This window comes from Phyllostomus discolor, chromosome 5 (genome assembly GCF_004126475.2).
Source record: "Phyllostomus discolor isolate MPI-MPIP mPhyDis1 chromosome 5, mPhyDis1.pri.v3, whole genome shotgun sequence".
Lineage (NCBI taxonomy): Eukaryota > Metazoa > Chordata > Mammalia > Chiroptera > Phyllostomidae > Phyllostomus > Phyllostomus discolor.
Genome location: NC_040907.2, coordinates 134,028,007 through 134,044,760, shown reverse-complemented (window position 1 = coordinate 134,044,760; position 16,754 = coordinate 134,028,007). Strand labels below are relative to the sequence as shown.

Below are 16,754 nucleotides of genomic sequence, written 5' to 3'. Positions count from 1 at the left end.
CAGGGGAGAGCTTGGGTAGAAATCCTGGATTACCATTTACGACCTGCGTAACCATGGGCAAGTTACCTAACTTTCTCTGTCCCTCAGCTTTCCCATCTGAAAAGCAGAGCTAATAATATTTAGCCTTTAAGTCTGATGAGAATTAAATAAGTAAATACATGTAACTTAGGTGAGTGGGAAAAAAGTAAGTATTCATATAGGTTAATGACAGTTATCCTTTCCCCTTCTCATGTCTGGCTAATGTTTGATAAGACACAATCAAAGGTACCCACAACTTGGTCATTGGACCCACTCACCTGAGAATGTCCCCTTGCTGAGACACTCTTTTATCCGGTTAGCCTTCCTGACGTGAAATGCTTTCGTAATCTCCTGGTTCATGAAGGCTTCTTTGTTCATGATGTTTTCCACCATCATCCTCAAATCGAACATCTCCAGGATCTCTGCGATCTGAGCCAGGCCCACCAAATCCTTTTCCTTTTCATCCAGCTGCCCTGTATAAAGAAACTGGAGCAGGGTCCGGAAAGGGCCTGGCTGGACCGATGCGTCCATCCTGACCACCATCATGGGGACCACTCGCTTTGAGATGGGGTTGACTTGCATTTCCTTGTGCATGCTAATAAATCCCTTACTCCAGCCTGCCAAAGTCTGTGTCTCTGGGATTGAGAGCTCAGCTTCCACCTTCAGAGTCTCCTGTGGGAATAAGCTCTGGCTGGAGGACTCCCACTGGTCAGCCTGAGGTGTCCTTGGGGTGCCCTCCTCCTTTTCCTCATCCGGGTCAACACTCAATGCCCGCCCCTGTAAATCGCTGCTCTGCCTCTCCTTCTCACAAGCAACTTCACTCCAGTCTAGGGTTTCTTCATAGTCTATTAAAAAAAGATCATAAAATTTGGAAGAGGAGGTAGCGAGGTAAATTCGGTGTGCAAAGATGTGCTCTTGGTCCTGAAGGATGAACAGGACATCGGCACACAGAGGATTGTCCAGTAAACAGGCAGCTTCGTTTGTCCCCATGGAGGGACATTCTGGAACTTTGATAACTGGTGGAGGGGCTTTTGGAGGTAGGAATGGTGCCTGAAGTAAAGGTTTCTGAACCTTCTTTAAGTGGGATTTCCAGAACTGCAGATGCCGGCGGGAAATCAGCGCTGCTCTGATTGCATTGTCAAAGACATCCTTGATTCCAAACTGGTCAAACACGCTTGTTTCATAGTATGGTATGCCAAGTTCCTTTGCAACCTCTCGGCCTTTTTCAGGGGGCAGAATATCCCCTCTCTTTATGGGCCTGAAAGAGAATATTTAAAAAAATTACTATAAGCTTAATTTTAGGAGAAAAGTAGTAACCAGAGTCTAAAGACCTAATTGAATTATACATTTAAAATCCTACTCAGGTTTGTAATAAGGCTCTTAAAAAATCTACTGCCAACCTAAAGTCTTTCAAATATAAAGGACTTATGACTATAGGAAAAAAATACTTTCAGTAGTAACCATAGTGACTTAAGTCACAGCCATTTACTAGCTATTTGATCCTGGGAAAGTTAATCTCTTTTAAGCCTTGTTTCTCTCATCTGTAAAGAGGAATAATAAATAATGTGGACCTGTATCTTCAAAGACTGTTGAGAGGTTTAAATGAGATAATATGCTTAGCACAGTGCCTACTGCTTGATAAATGTTAGCTATTATCATCATCACCATCATCATCTTCATCATCATCACCTTATGCTTAAATTTTGCTTTATAATTTTAAAATGAATCCATGTTCATTATCTCACTCGAGTCTCACAATAACCCTATAGGTGTTATTTTCATTTACATTCTGAAGAAACTGAGGAAGAGAGTTTGAAGGGTTTGCCTAAGGCCATACTTGCAAGTTACTGAGAGGCCTCTACTCTGCAATCAGAGCCCAGATTAAATGGCCCACATTCAATGCTCATTGTGTTTTCTACAATTAGATTTTTGAATCTTCTCTCATATCTTTCTCCTTCCCTTTTCTGCCACTCTCTTTAGTCAGGACCTCATCATTTTCTGTCTGGACGAGTAGATTAATCTCTTAACTGGTCTTTCTTCAGCCTCTCCACATTATAGCCCACAGTTGTCACTCCTGCATGAAAAATCCTTACGTAACACAAGTGTGACTTAGCTGCACTTCTTGAAAAAAATTTTCTTCTCATTCCACAAAGCTCAGGGAATAAAATCTGCAACTTCTGGGCTGGCACACAAGACAAATTTACAATCTAATCAAACCCAGGGAGGCCAAACCTTTGGAAGCAGCATAAACAGAATAGTTCTATGACTGTAGCATAACCACAGAGAAGATACACATGACTTCTGGGACGTAGGTAAGATGTGATCTGTTTTCCTCTACACAAATGCACCCTTGGTTTGAGACATACTCATAGAAATTGATCTTCCTAAATAAATATTTGGCTTTCAAGACCAAAGGTAATATGCGTGTGACAGGCACTACTAGTCTTAGGGGAGATAAGATAATACTGGGTAAAATTTAGATTTGAGAAGACCTGGATTGAAAAGAGTTAAAACTGCAGGGTGTTGCAAAAATGGAAGGGAAGTATAGGGAAGAAAATGAAATGTCAAGGTTTGTTCCCAGAGGGCATTTTGTGCTCCTTGTTCCTGGGACTGACTGGAAGATCACTAACTGAGGACATTTTTTTCAAGGTTGAGCTCAAATATCCCTCATTTATGCAATCGCAGAAGTGCTCTATAGAAGGGCCTGGCCCCTCCACCATCCTCTGGAACTCTGTAACTCCCTCAGTCCTCCACATGTCCATGGTTTTGAGGCCTGGCCATCTTCGCCTATTCTTTTATCCAGAAAGTTCTGAGCTGGGTGGTCTCTTATTCATCCTGAGTCCTCTTTTTCTCTCGGTGGCTTCTAATATTCAATTCCTAGCCCATGCCTTTAAGAATAGAAGGATTGTGAAAACCTAATATGAAATGTTTTCAGAAAAGGTATCCACAATGTTCCCAGAACATTAGAAATTTCTCAACAAAGTACCATTTGCTTTTGCTGTGAGAGCATAAAAATTGTATCCATATAAAATTTTGTAACAAGCACATTAGCAAACACTGAAGGAAGGTTTTGATATCAGCATTTTGAAAAGCTATGCTCTCCAGGAAAAAATGTAGTTAAACATAAAACAAAATTATTTTTATAAAGGTAATATTTATTAAAGGAGCATAAGCTTTTAAAAACTCTTATTCCTTACTCCCCCTAATTGGTAACATTTTATGTAGAGTGAAAAAAGTCCTCCGTCAAGTTGATTTTTAAACTTGTGACACATTAAAAACATGTTCATTAGAGGCATTTAAAAAAGTCTTGCAACTATATTTCCATATGATTTTTTAAGGCCGGAGACTGTCATCTTGCTAGTGAAATATTCTCAGAGGTTGGATTGAGGGGAATGAGAAGATGAAAACCTTTGGATATGCTTATGTGTATGAACCTGATGTACCTGGGGCCAAAAATTGTGGCCGATCACTCTGTTATTTAGCTTTATTATGATCATGATAATTTCAAGCAGGACATTATAAGTAGCTAACATTTACTTTGTTTAATACTTTACACATTTCAAAAGTGCTTTTCTACACACCATGTCATAATTAGAGAATTCACTTCAAGCACTGGCCAACCTTTTAGAAAAATGAGTTCCTACCTAACAGGTGATGGTGAGCCACAGAAGGGTCAGGACACGCCCCTTCATGATCAGTAAGCTAACTGGGAGCGTATGGCTGGCTGATGGGGTCCCAGGGCCATCCCTGAACAGAACTCTAGGCTACAGAGACATCTGCTACCTCCATATTTTAATTTGGCCAGCACAGCAAAACACCGAGTACCTTGGCGTACCTTGCTAAAGGGCGTCGGGCTCGATTAACAGCTTCAAGATCAGCATAGCGGAGATCTAGCTGGCAGCCAACGAGGACAACAGGTGTGCGGGGGCAAAAGTGCTTGATTTCTTGATACCACATTGTTTTCACATGATTTAGGGAATTGGGATTAGCGATCGAAAAACAGAGAACCACAACATCAGACCTAAAAGGAAATTACAAAAAAGCTGTATCACAAAAAAAACCTTTTATCTTTTATCACTATGGTTCCTCCTCACCCCCACCCATCTAATGCCAATTATCATGTCACAAAAATAAAAAGACTAGATATTAAACTACACCTTGGAGTCATGCAAACAGCCTGATAAGCCCCCACAGTCCAGCAACAACACAGCCCGAGTTCATTTCCATGTGGCACTACAGAACGCCTATGCACTGAAAAGTTTCCGGTGAAGTTATCTTACAGTAGGGATGGTGATGCAGACGAGTCAGCCCTGGAACCACAACATGCTGAACTATTTCTGTTCACCACAGGAAATAGTTTCAAGATAAAAGAAAATAATACAAATGACCTTTTACCAGTTAAAACAAAAAGGTGATGATGACTCAATCCAGTGAGATAAAGCAAACAGCTTAAACATTACTGAAAATGTAACAGGTATTGCAGAACAAGGTTGGCAAATGCACAGAAGGATTTCCACCCTTCTTCCCACACCTGTAGAGAGCACAACCACTGATCTACTTCTTAATATGCAGGAATTTAGACTCTTTACTAGGTATAAGGTAAGAAGGTAGTAGTAACATTAAAACTAGCAAGGGTTAGGTGGGTGGCTAAAAAAATGAGAAAATGTTGGAAGTAGATTTCTCAAATGTTATTTGTGACACATAGCAGGTATATAGGGAAAAGAAAAAAATTCCTTTATAGTCAATTTGGCATAAAGATCTTCCATTTTCATATAACAACTTACCATTCTTGAAGCAGTTGTTCAATTATGGTATTTGACAGATAGTTGCTAAAAGGTATGTTTAATAAGAATTATAAACCATCATTCTAGGTTAAAATTAGGCTGAATGATGACTTTGGGAACATGGAGACAGAAGAGTATAAGGAATAGGAAGAGTTATGCCCAAGGACTCAAGACTATCTTGCAGCTCAATTTGGAAACAAGCTCTTACAATTCTATTAGATGTTAATGTACTACCTTTATTGTTTATATAATGAAAAGAATCAAGTTGATGAATCAAAACACCTTTTTTTATTTTTTGAGCTCGAAATGAATACAGGAATTTGTATATGTTGGAAACTGGGGAGGACCTCGTCCAAAGGGCAACAGCTGAAGTTCCAATGGGACCAGAAACCCGCACTGAGAGCCAGTCCCGAACATGCGCTGCCTGGCCAGGAGGTTCCTGGTTCTGGAATTCAGCAAAGCAGCCGTATACAAAATAAATACCCAGGAAGCAGTTGCATTTTGTACACCAATAATGAAATAGCAGAAGGGAAACAAAGAAAACAATGTCATTCACCATTGCCTCAGTTAAAAAAAAAAACACAAAAAACCTAGGGTAAATTTAATCAAAACACCTTCTTTTAAATCATTAATGAGTTTTCTTCCTACATCTCAATGAAGATAAATATATCCAGACAATCATAACAATATCTAAAAATAATCATTTGCAATGCAGAAAACAGCAGGGTGCTTATATTAAATGTAATTCACAAGTTGAGTCTTTAAATATATACATATTGCAACAAATCACAGAAATGTGGGAAAACAATTCTGAGATTAAAATATTTACAAATCATAAAAGGTGGATCTAGGACTCAAAGTAGACGAATGTGTTAATCTGCATATTTAGTATGCCACTGAAATAAAGATAGTGTCAAAGATTCTTAAATACTGGAAAATATAATATGTATAAAAGTATTCATAAATAATGAAAAGGAAGCATGTCTCGTCTTTGGGGTTCTGATTTAGTAGAATATTCTGTGCACAGTCTTCTAATCAGCATAAATAACAGCACCCACTAAAGCCAAGAATGCTTTGAATTTTACATTTTTTAGGAGCTCAGTTTTCTATTATTCAGAATCCTATTTATATAGGATATCTGATGTAGCTCTGCTGTAAGCTTTATCCTCATCGTAAAATAAAGCCACCATGAATTTTGGCACAGTGAGAATAATATGGCAATATCTGAGGTTCAATATTACAGAGAAAAACTGAGGAAATATATTCAGTACCTAAAAATGGAATAGTATGTATATGTATAAACTTGTTCTAACGGGTGCCTTCTATTTCCATATTAAGGTACCTGACTATAAAAAATCATTCTCAGAGCTTAATTTATATGACAGACATGTAGCTAAATGTCAATTCTCTTATCTAATTTTATGATACAGCATGTGATGTTTTGAAATCAGAGCTAGCTCGGTTGCCAAGGTTACCATGATAACACTCATGCCACTGAACACATATTACTCTCCAGATGACCTGTAAACAAGTACAGACAGGGCCTTGGGGGTTGGGAAAAAATGGAATCTCCTGATGGTAGCACAGCGCCATCACACAGCACAGGCCCGGAGGGCCCAACTTCTGACTATGCCATATCAATATCTCAATGTAGGAAATGCTGCTGGAAAGCCAGAAAAATAAGTCACATCTCTAAATATTTGTCTTTGAAGGAATGATAGTTAAAGAGAAGAGATTGCACTGAAAGCAACATTACTTCTGAAGCTAAAATAACTTACTAAGTCAAAATTCTATTTGCATCCTTAGGATAGTTATTTTTTACCTTTTTTAATGCACATCTATGAGAATCTGTCACCATAATTTTATATTGAAAGTAGCTAAAATATCATATTTGCTTAAATGTCTTTGTTTTAATCCTTCTTGGGCTAAGTATGCAATCTTGTATACAGACTATACAGAATCTTATTCTTTATGGATGCAGTACTTGAACTCCGATTTTAACCAAAAGGCTGACAGGTCAATGGATGGAGAGGTAGGGCCATAAAATGATGCTGCATTAATACAGCAGCATCTTCATCTCAACGTTCTCAGCACACTAGTATCCTCTGTGACATAAACACCTATAGAATTAAGTAACTCGTTTGAGAATTCCATTTATTCCCCCTAGATTTGGAGCCATTTTTTAATCTAGCCAAAGAAGGCACAAAACCTGCAGTATGGAATATCTCCAGCTTTAGGCAGAATTCCAAGGAACTAGAGATATTAAATAACTTTTAATCAAAACATTCATTCCCATGTGGAGACTGTTCAATGTCTGCCACAAGCTCATGTTTAAAAATGCCATTCCTATGAAAGATAAAAAGAAAAAGGCAACTTTTAGCATTTTTACTTCTATGGCTCTGTTACTTTTCTTTTTTTTAACTTTGAAGAGCCTATTTTAAAAATAATTGGTAGGGGGAGGTGTGATGAGGGCATCTTCACATATTAGGCAGTAGGTGAACCTAGAAATGACCTCAGGGTTCCTATTTCAGCTGTAAAGAGAATCTGGTAGGATTTAAATGGAGTCCTACAGCTATTTGGAGTAGAAAGCACAAGATTTAAGGAATGCAGAGGCAAAGCACAAAGCAGACTAAACTCTTAACTCTGGAACTTGAATATTCAGAAGGGGTGGGAAGAGTTTTAAATATATATATCTACTTTTTTTTGTGACTGGGCTAAGTAATTGGATTAAAGAAAGCCAGGATTACCAACAATTTAAGAGTGTATAGTCTCCGTTGCTGGTCTATGAAAGTTTATTATTTTTTTTTGTAGAAAATGTGACTTTTTGTTCCTAAGGGAAAATATCAATGTAAAAGTTTCACTAGGGCACTAACATATCAAATAATGCCAATAAAATACTGTTTTGATTAGTTAAGTAAAAATAACCCACAGTGAATCTGTACGTTGAAACACCGTGCATCTCCAGTTTCATGGACGGGCAGGCAGGGGAAGGGTACAGAAAGGGACCTAGTCATCCAAAAATGCTTGCACTGAGAAAGCCAACCTCAGTTTTCCTTCAGATATTAAACAAACAAAAAAGCATATTTTTTCAGTGATCTTTCAAGGAGAACACTGGCCAAAGATAGCATGCAAAAAGATTGGCAAAGATATTTGGATAACATAAGGAGTTCATGCAAAGGATGAAAAGAAAAAAATCTGAAAAAAGTGCATCTTATCCACATATCTTGGCCCAAGCTGGATTTTAAACAGCAAATGCCACACATGTGCTCAAGGCTTGTCTTTGTAACATCTACAATCAAATACAGCAAGCTTGGTAGGAAAAGGTCACAGGAGCAATGAGAAGCTAAAATGCTTTTCCAATCTGAAATACCAAATTCATCCTTTGAAGAAGTGGTTGAAAAGGGTACATAATCAATACCAAAGATTGGTTGAATGAATCTTAAGTTCTTTTCTGTCACAAAAGTGCTTCCATCTCTTAGTTCGTCTTTCCTTTTCTAGTCCCACCTATTTTGCTACCATTGTCCAGCTAAAGGAGCTGTGAACCTTGAGTTTTCTTATTTGGTTAAGTGGAAAAGAATTCCTACATTATCCTTTGTCCAAGAGCCTACCATCCGGCCAATGTGATGGGCAATGTGAAAGACAGTGGATTCCATGCAGAATTCCAGATAGCTCTGAGTGGGACAGCCAAATGCTCTTCTCCAATGTGCCAGTTCCGGTTGGGTATCTTGCACTCAATGACTAAAAAGAAGCTAACAATTATATCACCCTGAGTCTTGCCTGGAAGTATCTCCCTATTTTAACAAACATTTTTAAGCCTTTTGTTCTGTGGTAAGATCCCGCCACTTTATATGTTGCTACTACCTATTATTATCCTTTTTTTTTTTTCAGTAGAAACTCTCATATTCTTTACATGGGTAGAGATTCTAATGACATTTTTTAATGGGTTTCTTTTTTTTGTCCCCCTTTGGCAAAGATTCAAGTACAAGTCTCTGACCTCCACTTTTGGGGCTTCAAACTCCCCCCCTCCCACCCCACCAGTAATCAAGGTAGGCTCTTTACAGAAACATTTTCAAAATCATTCATATCAACAGCGCACCTTTCATGCATGTAGTCTGACAGCGCTATGCAAACAGACAGATCAAAACAGCACAAAACAGCTGGGAGCATGGCAGAGGAAAGAAATGTGTAACATGTGGCCTTGGAAAATTTTAGTAGGGGAGCAGCCCGGTGTGTATGAGATGCAGAAGGAGTTGTCAGTGATGGCGAACATAACCACCTGGAGATGAATGGCCATGTAAGCTCATACTCATGGAAGATGGAGAGGCCTGCAGGGGAGCGCCTGGCAGGGCAGGGCCATGCAGCGCCCTGGAGGTGAGCGGGGAAGTCAAGTCAATACTTTACCAATAGCAGTGAGGCTTCTTAAGTACAGATGTTATGTGGGGAAAACTGTGAAAACGTCCTGAAATATATCCAGATTTGGGAGTGATTAGCATGCGCAACTCTTTCTTCCAAGCCCACAACTGCATGTATAGTAGGAAGCAACATTTCAAACCAGTTTGCCCCCACCCTCCGAAAATGGGACCAGAGCAGTGCACAGTCTTGGGCAAGAAAGCCATAGCCACACTCCACCAATGCCACCAAACCCTGAGGTAAATAATACTCGAGTCTTAAAAATGGTTGTTTCTACCATCATAGTATAAATATCATAGGGGGTAGTAATGGCCCTACCCTAGAAGGTTGTTGGTTACCATCCGATGGAAACTGGCTGTTTTTCACTTGATGTTTTATTTTCTATACTTAGCAATCTATGATCCCTTTAGTATATTCTTACACCTCACACAATCATCAGAAAAGTCAAAAGCCTGTGAAATTGGGTGAAGCACAAGTAATTTGTTAGAAGAAAGAGCTTAAGCAATCTCATTGAACTCCTGGTCAGTGACAGCAGGAAGCGCCAACATGAAGGCTTAACAGGAGAGAGGATGCAACTGTGGTAATAAATGCCCTCCCTGCTCCCCCTGTCCTTCCCATTTCTCTTTGGCTTTCCCTGAAGCTAAATGACTGAGAAACTTCCTTCCTACACTGCTAAAGTTTTCTCCTGAGAGCAAGATGAGCTGTAAATAGAAGAAAGCCCCTCTGTCAGCTAGCATGTCAGATGGGAGGTCTCTGGAATTAACCTCCCTGACTCTTCTGAAATAAACCAGCAAGATCATTCCAACTCCTTAAGAAAGGGCATTTAACCCAGGCCTCTCAGCATTCCCCTCTGAATGGACAAAGGTACAAAAACTTGTTAAGTCATTTATCTAATATCAATAAGCATTCAATCATTTATTCCATAAATATTAACTGATAAGCTGTAGTCTACCAGGTGATCTTCTAGACATTGGGAATACAGCAATTAGTTAAAGACATAAATCACTGTCCTCGTTTGTGCTTATCCTTGTCATGCTTATATTCCAGTGGAAAACAGAGACAATAAGCAAAAAAAAAAAAAAAAAAAAGGTAAAATATGTAGTATGCTAGGCAGTGACAAGTGCTAAACAGGAAATGGGGACAGAAATTTTGGGGAGTAGAAGGTGCTATTCAAATGTGGCCAAGGAAGCCCTTACTGAGAAGGTGACATTTCAGTAAAGACTTGAAGGGAGTTAGGGAGCTAACCTGCTGATATGTTGGGGGTGAATACAGTGGAAAAGGAAACAGCTAGTGCAAAGGCCCTGAGGCAGAAGCAGACTTTGGATGTTTCCCTGAGGTTCAGGGGTAATACAGCAGGAGTCAAGCTCAAAGAGGCCAAGCTGGGCAGAGGCAGGGAGGACCTCAGGGGTGTCTGGCTATTACTTCCAGTGAGCTGGTAGACCATTAGGAGGTTTTGAGCAGGATGACATGATACAACTTATGTTTTAACAGGATCACCCTATTGCTATAATGAAAACTGACTAAATGGTGGCAGGAGGGTTGTCAGGGGGGATCAGGTACAAGGAAGGGACCAGTTATGAGGTAATAGTCCAGCGGGAGATGAAGGTGACTTTGGCCTGGGAGCAGATGGTAAGAAGTGGCTGCCATTCTATATATATGTAGAAGGCAGGGCCAGCAGGGTTTGTTGATGGGCCAGGTATGGGATAGGGCCAAGAGGAGTTGAGAATGATGCTTGAGAGCTAGCCCTGAGTAATTTTCTTTCTTCCCTGTTTCTAGCACTGACATCTTTAGTTCAGCATTTCTAACACTGAATTGTAATAATTTACGTGCTATCTTCCTCACTATACTATGTGTTCCAATTTTAGGGATTTTGTTCTGTTCCTATTAGCTTCTCTCCCATCGTACACAATACAGCATTTGTGACAAAAGAGCCCTTCAATTACTGTTTATCAAATATGAAACTTATAGATATTATAGGATAAAAATATATCTATATTTTGAATACAAGATATCTATATTTTTTACCCAATATGTTTGCAGACTCAAAGTCTAAAAGAAATGAATTTAGGCCTCAAATAAGTCAGGGGATATGTCTGAATTTTAATAAAGAATGAAAATAGTATGTGAGCTATTATATTTCTTCAGATAATTATTGCTGAAAGACAGCAATATAATATCTCTGGTATATAGCAAAGATTAACCAGGTAATATATATTTTAAATTATTTGAATTTATCTAAAAAATCCATTTACCCAATCTAATTGGATACTTTCATAACACCAGAATAATAATGGATTAATGATCTCTTCCAGGAATTAGATTATCTTTAGAAGCAAAGAAAATGTAAAGAAATAGGCAGGTTACTTTCAGAATTAATTCTGGGTTAGTTACACAGAATTAAGGCTTAAGGGCACACCTTCTATTTCACAGACCATCATTAAAAAATGTCAAAAATCAAATTTAAAAAAATCATTAAAACAGGGATAGCCAAGGTGATAAGTTTAAAAGGGAATTTGCTAATTTGCTTTATCTTTCTGTAATTCAGTACTTTGTCCTTCTGACTATGCTCTGTACACTACATGCTAGGGGCAGAGTAGTTCTGGGTAGAGAATAAAGTGATGGAATAATTGTGGAATTCTAATGAATGGCCAATATTAAATGTTACTGACAGATTGTTGTTAAAATTCACTGAGAAAAATATTTGTGGAAATGTTCTGTAAACTGCAAAGTACCAATTACTGTCAGACAAATAGGATGATTATGGATTCAAAAGTCACTAAGGACATATCTTGTATATTGCGGGTAATAGGAATGGCAGAACATTCTCATCCAAAGATCTTTTCCTTTTGGTTTCCCAACTCATGTTCTTCATTCATATGGAATTGCTGAAAGATGGTAATAGAATTTTCCTCTGAAGATGCTGCAGAATTACCCTGCAGTCTCTTTCTTCTTACCTAATATAAAAGGGAAAACTCTGTGGACTAAAATATATTTCTTCATCAGGAGATTCCAGCATAGAAACACTGTAAACTGATGTTTCCTCTACTTCCATGAGGAAAAGTCAACACACTCAGATAGACTGGACTCAAATTGCCAAGCTTGTAGTTATTTAGTAGTAATAGAAAAAGGTTAAAAAAAAAAGGCAGAACACACCATGTGAATGTACTGAATAATGCACATGTTCCTTATTCTTTTTACCCATCTAGTGGCCTCATTATCCATATTTCCATGGCATCTTTCGGGTTCTTCAATGGTTTCCTGGGTTGAACCACAAAAGACCTTCTTTTCCAGCCATGACCAGTGTTTGGGCAGCAGCTGGCAGCCTTCCAGTTCTTGGAACACAAGTGACCCAGTTGTCAATCAAGTCTTGTTGCTATCTCATCTGGCACCGCTTCTTCCCAAGGACAATTTTGTCCTGGGGACAGGGCTGGGTCTGGCATGGGAATCTGGCTCTTGGGATATTTTGTCTTCTGGTTACAATACAAGATGTACCCCTTCAGAGCAGGCAGGGTAGTGTGGAACAGTAGGTGGACGGGGCACAGAGCAGGGCAAAGACATATTTCTTGTGTTCCAGATGATTCAGCATCACAGCGATCCTACGCTTTACTATATACTCCTTAAAATTCCATCACCTTCAACTTTATGAATTATTTGTATGCATTTAGTCTAATGTATTTTTGATTGTTTTGGATGAGCACAAAGCAGTAATAATCAACTTTTAATTGATCTACTTAATGCCTCAGCTTTGGGCAAGTGGAATAATTATATATATAATTATTTTTTTAAGTGATTTTTATAAAGATCTTGGAAATGATACTCAGAGGAGAAACAACATATAGTTGGAAAAGCATTAGTATTAATACAAATAATTCTCTGTTTAATAATACTCATCCAAACAAGTCACTCTAAAAAAACAAATCTACAAATCCAAATATTTGCGGGGGAAGGGGATGTTTTGGGGTTGTGACTGACTGACTATGCCTCCCTCCTTCTTCCCCTGGCTTCACAGCTTATCTTTTCATCTGCTAGTCCATTAAAGAGAGGCGACGCACCAGGGTTCTCTATCTCCTTTACCTTCAGAGTGGTACATGGTTTGTTTGCTAGTCTTACTTTAAAAGTACAAACATAAAATTCAACCTAGTGAAATAATTTAGAGTTTGCTATAAGGACACTTCCTTGTAAATGCCTTAGAAGATCCTGGATTGTATAAGATCGATAGATTCATGCACTCCTTCAACTAAGATTTATTAAGTTCCTGCTATGTACCAGGCCCAGGAATTGGGGTCATAGAGTAGAAAGACAAAAATTTCTATCCTAAAGATATTAGGAATAATAGGATAAAGGGAAAGGGGGATGACTATGGAGCAAACTTCAAACATTGTGGCTGTGGCTGTGGCTGTGGCAGAGATGTGCAAAGGCACTGATTGAGTGGGAACATAGAGAAGAGGCACTTCGCCGGGGCTCTGAAGGCGGCAGGGTGAAGAGGGGTCCTGGGAGTTTGTGACCCTTGTTCTAAATTCTTGGAACATTAGTGGTAATTAAGTAGATAAAGAACAGATGTGGTAGGGAGTGTAATTTTTCTGTGCAGATGAAAAGCATGTTTGTAGGCTTAGAGGCACAAGAGGACAGTGAACTACAAATATCCTGTTATGCCTGGAACAGGAGATGAGGCTGGAAAGGCAGGCGGGTCTCAGCCAGAGAATCCGACTAGAATGGAGCCACACCCCTGCCCTTAACCGCCTAACCCGGGGAGAGGGCACTCCTGATCGCTGCACTCTGATCACTGCACTCTGCACCCGGCTCCCAGCTCCCAGCCAGAGGGATGTAGTATCAAACGCAGAAGGTCATTTATGCACTCCCAGTGGTTATTACTGCATCCTCCAGTTCCAGAACGAACCCACCAGGAAGGACAAAATTGTTACTGTTTGATGGAGTCATGGGGAACTTTCATGGAACGTGGTGTTCTCTCTTTGGATATCACAGGGTGCCTGGTCAAATTTAATTTCTCAAGAAAAGATACAACTATAACCATGGCCAAAGACATAGGCTTTGGCCTATGGTCAGACTACAGTCCTCACATCTGAGGAGTCTATCTCTTGGAAAAGGGAAACAGCAAGGGAACCAGGATGATTTGGGGACAATTTAATAGTGTCCCATCATTAGCTTTGAGATTCTAGAAATATCCCATTTCCCATATTCTGCTATTAAAAATCAGGCCTCATTTCCTACCCTCCTAAGTTCATTCACACAAATGACATATTTTCAATGAGAACTAACTTTAGCTTCTATAACTCAAAACATATTGTCTACCATACAAATTTTCTCACATATCATAGATTATTTTTATTGCCTCTAAAATATTTCTATTTAAAAAAACTTTTGAGATGCAATTGAAATACACTAAACTTTGTATACTTAGTGTTCAATTCGATTAGTTTTGACATTAGTATGTATCCTTGATACTATCATCCCAATCAAGATAACAAACACCCATGATCCCCAAAGTTCCTTGTGTCCCTTTGTAATTTATTCCTCCCTCCATAGGCAATCAATTCTGTCACTAGATAACATTTTCTAGAATTTTAGAGAAATGGAATCACACAGGATGTGTTCTTTGGTTTTCTTCACTCACAAGCTCTTTCCCTCTCTAATCTTCAAGACATTTCTCCCATTTGGCTGAGGTTCAGTAGAGAGCATCCTGATAATTCCATGGTGGTGTTTAGCAAAGCATGGCCTGAGGACTACTTGCTCTATAATCATCTAGGTACTGGCTAATGTGTATTTACCTCTTCCACAGAAAGCTGAAACCAGAATAACCAGTGCAGTTAGGCATACTCAAGTGTGAGAGCGAGCAGTTTCAGTTTAACCTCTTAGGGAATAACTATGACTGTATCTTGGTCCAACTTTGGTCCAACTTTGGTCCAACTAGATGTTTTTCTCATGTCTTTCTGCTGTTTTTTACAACCAGGGCAGGTCTTAGTCCTTTATGCCACAGCAGTTTACAGAACTAAATATCTTTGAGACATAAGTTGCAAGAATTTCCCTAGATCCCCTTGCACCACACATTTACAAATGTGGTTTGGATTATATTCCCATGAAGAACATGCATTGCTAACTTTCCCCCCACCTTGCTAACTTGCTATCAGTTTACAAAGTCCACCAAAGGGCCAGGTCTTGGGTGAAGTGAGTTCGCACTTGCCTCAAGTACAAAATTTATAGAGGTGCCAAAACCCCCCTTAAAAAACAAAACCCTCAGTAACCCAGATGAAACATATCTTTTAAAAAAATTAAAGGGGAAAAATCCATGATAAACAAAATACCAACATTTTAAATAAAGTCAAGACCAGGAACAGTGCCATACTGAGCCTGAGACACACATAAAAAATCAGTAATACTGATCCTATCTTTAAAAAATTATTATTATTTATATTTTATGACGCAGGTGGAATGCTTTACTCACCTCACCCTAGTCTTGGCCCTGGTCCACCCCCTTTCCTCCACCTTGACATACTTCTCTGTCTGACAGGTCTTTTGCCATCCTGAAATCCTCATTAGAATGTTACTTCTGGCTTAGAGTTTACAATGTGCTATGAACAATAGGAGCTACTTGAAAATACTCTAGCTAGACACATTAGTTGTTTTTGACTCTTTCCCTCACCATTAACCAGGAGCACAGCCAATCCCAGACAAAGACATAAACACTGGTCACCTGTGGTCCTGAATTTTTTAAAGGGCCTCAACCAAGCACTCAAAATGGGATGTATTCATGCTGTATCTGATTACATGTGCCTTCAGTGTGAAACTGGACCCATCTGATCTAAATAGATACACAGAAACCACAGTTCTGATTAATGTTACCATTTCAAACACATACTGTACTTTTCATAGGAGTTAATAACACTTGAGAAAAATCAGGGTGTAAGAAAAATTTATATAATGAATGGATTCCAACCGGACTGAAAATATGCCCAGAAACTGTTGGGTAGAAGGACAAGTGCAGAGGTTCTGCATTGTTAAGTTAAATTCTGGGGAGAAATCATGCCACATAAAGTACAGATGTCACTCAGTTCCCATGGGGGACTGGTCCCAGGACCCCTTGCAGAGACCATGATCTGAGGGTGCCCAAGCCCCTTTGTAAAATGGCATGGGATTTGCATAAAACCTATGCACATCCCCTGTATACTTTACATCATTTCTAATACAATGTAAATCCTTGTAAATGGTTACTATACCATATTGTTTAGGCAGTAATGACAAGGAAAAGAGTCTGTACATATTCAGTATAGACACAACTATCATAGCCTTAACTACATAGTATATGCCAGCAACAACATTAATATTTCCCCCCCCGAATATTTTCAATCCGTTATTGGTAGAATTTATGGATGTGGAACCTTTAGAAATGAAGGACCAATTGTGCCCAAGATTCCTACTCACTTTCAGAAAGTTCACTTGAATGTATCATTTTTACTCCAAGTTAAAGGACTCATGTTTAGTTACTTATGGGTGCACAGAAAGCATTAAGTTGTTTGCTATACATAA

General features: G+C 39.0%; 1 protein-coding gene across 6 annotated transcripts in view; it reads right to left on the bottom strand.

Annotated features, from left to right (window-relative positions):
* RHOBTB1 (Rho related BTB domain containing 1) overlaps nt 1–16,754 on the bottom strand; it is a 111,687-nt gene that overhangs the window by 16,639 nt on the left and 78,294 nt on the right. For all 6 annotated transcript variants that reach the window (XM_036026917.1, XM_036026916.1, XM_036026920.1 and 3 more), the window contains 2 exons: nt 3,854–4,039; nt 297–1,276 (listed from right to left, as the gene is read on the bottom strand). In XM_036026917.1, coding sequence (XP_035882810.1) covers nt 297–1,276; nt 3,854–4,039 — 1,166 coding nt within the window. The remainder of the gene's footprint in view (nt 1–296; nt 1,277–3,853; nt 4,040–16,754) is intronic.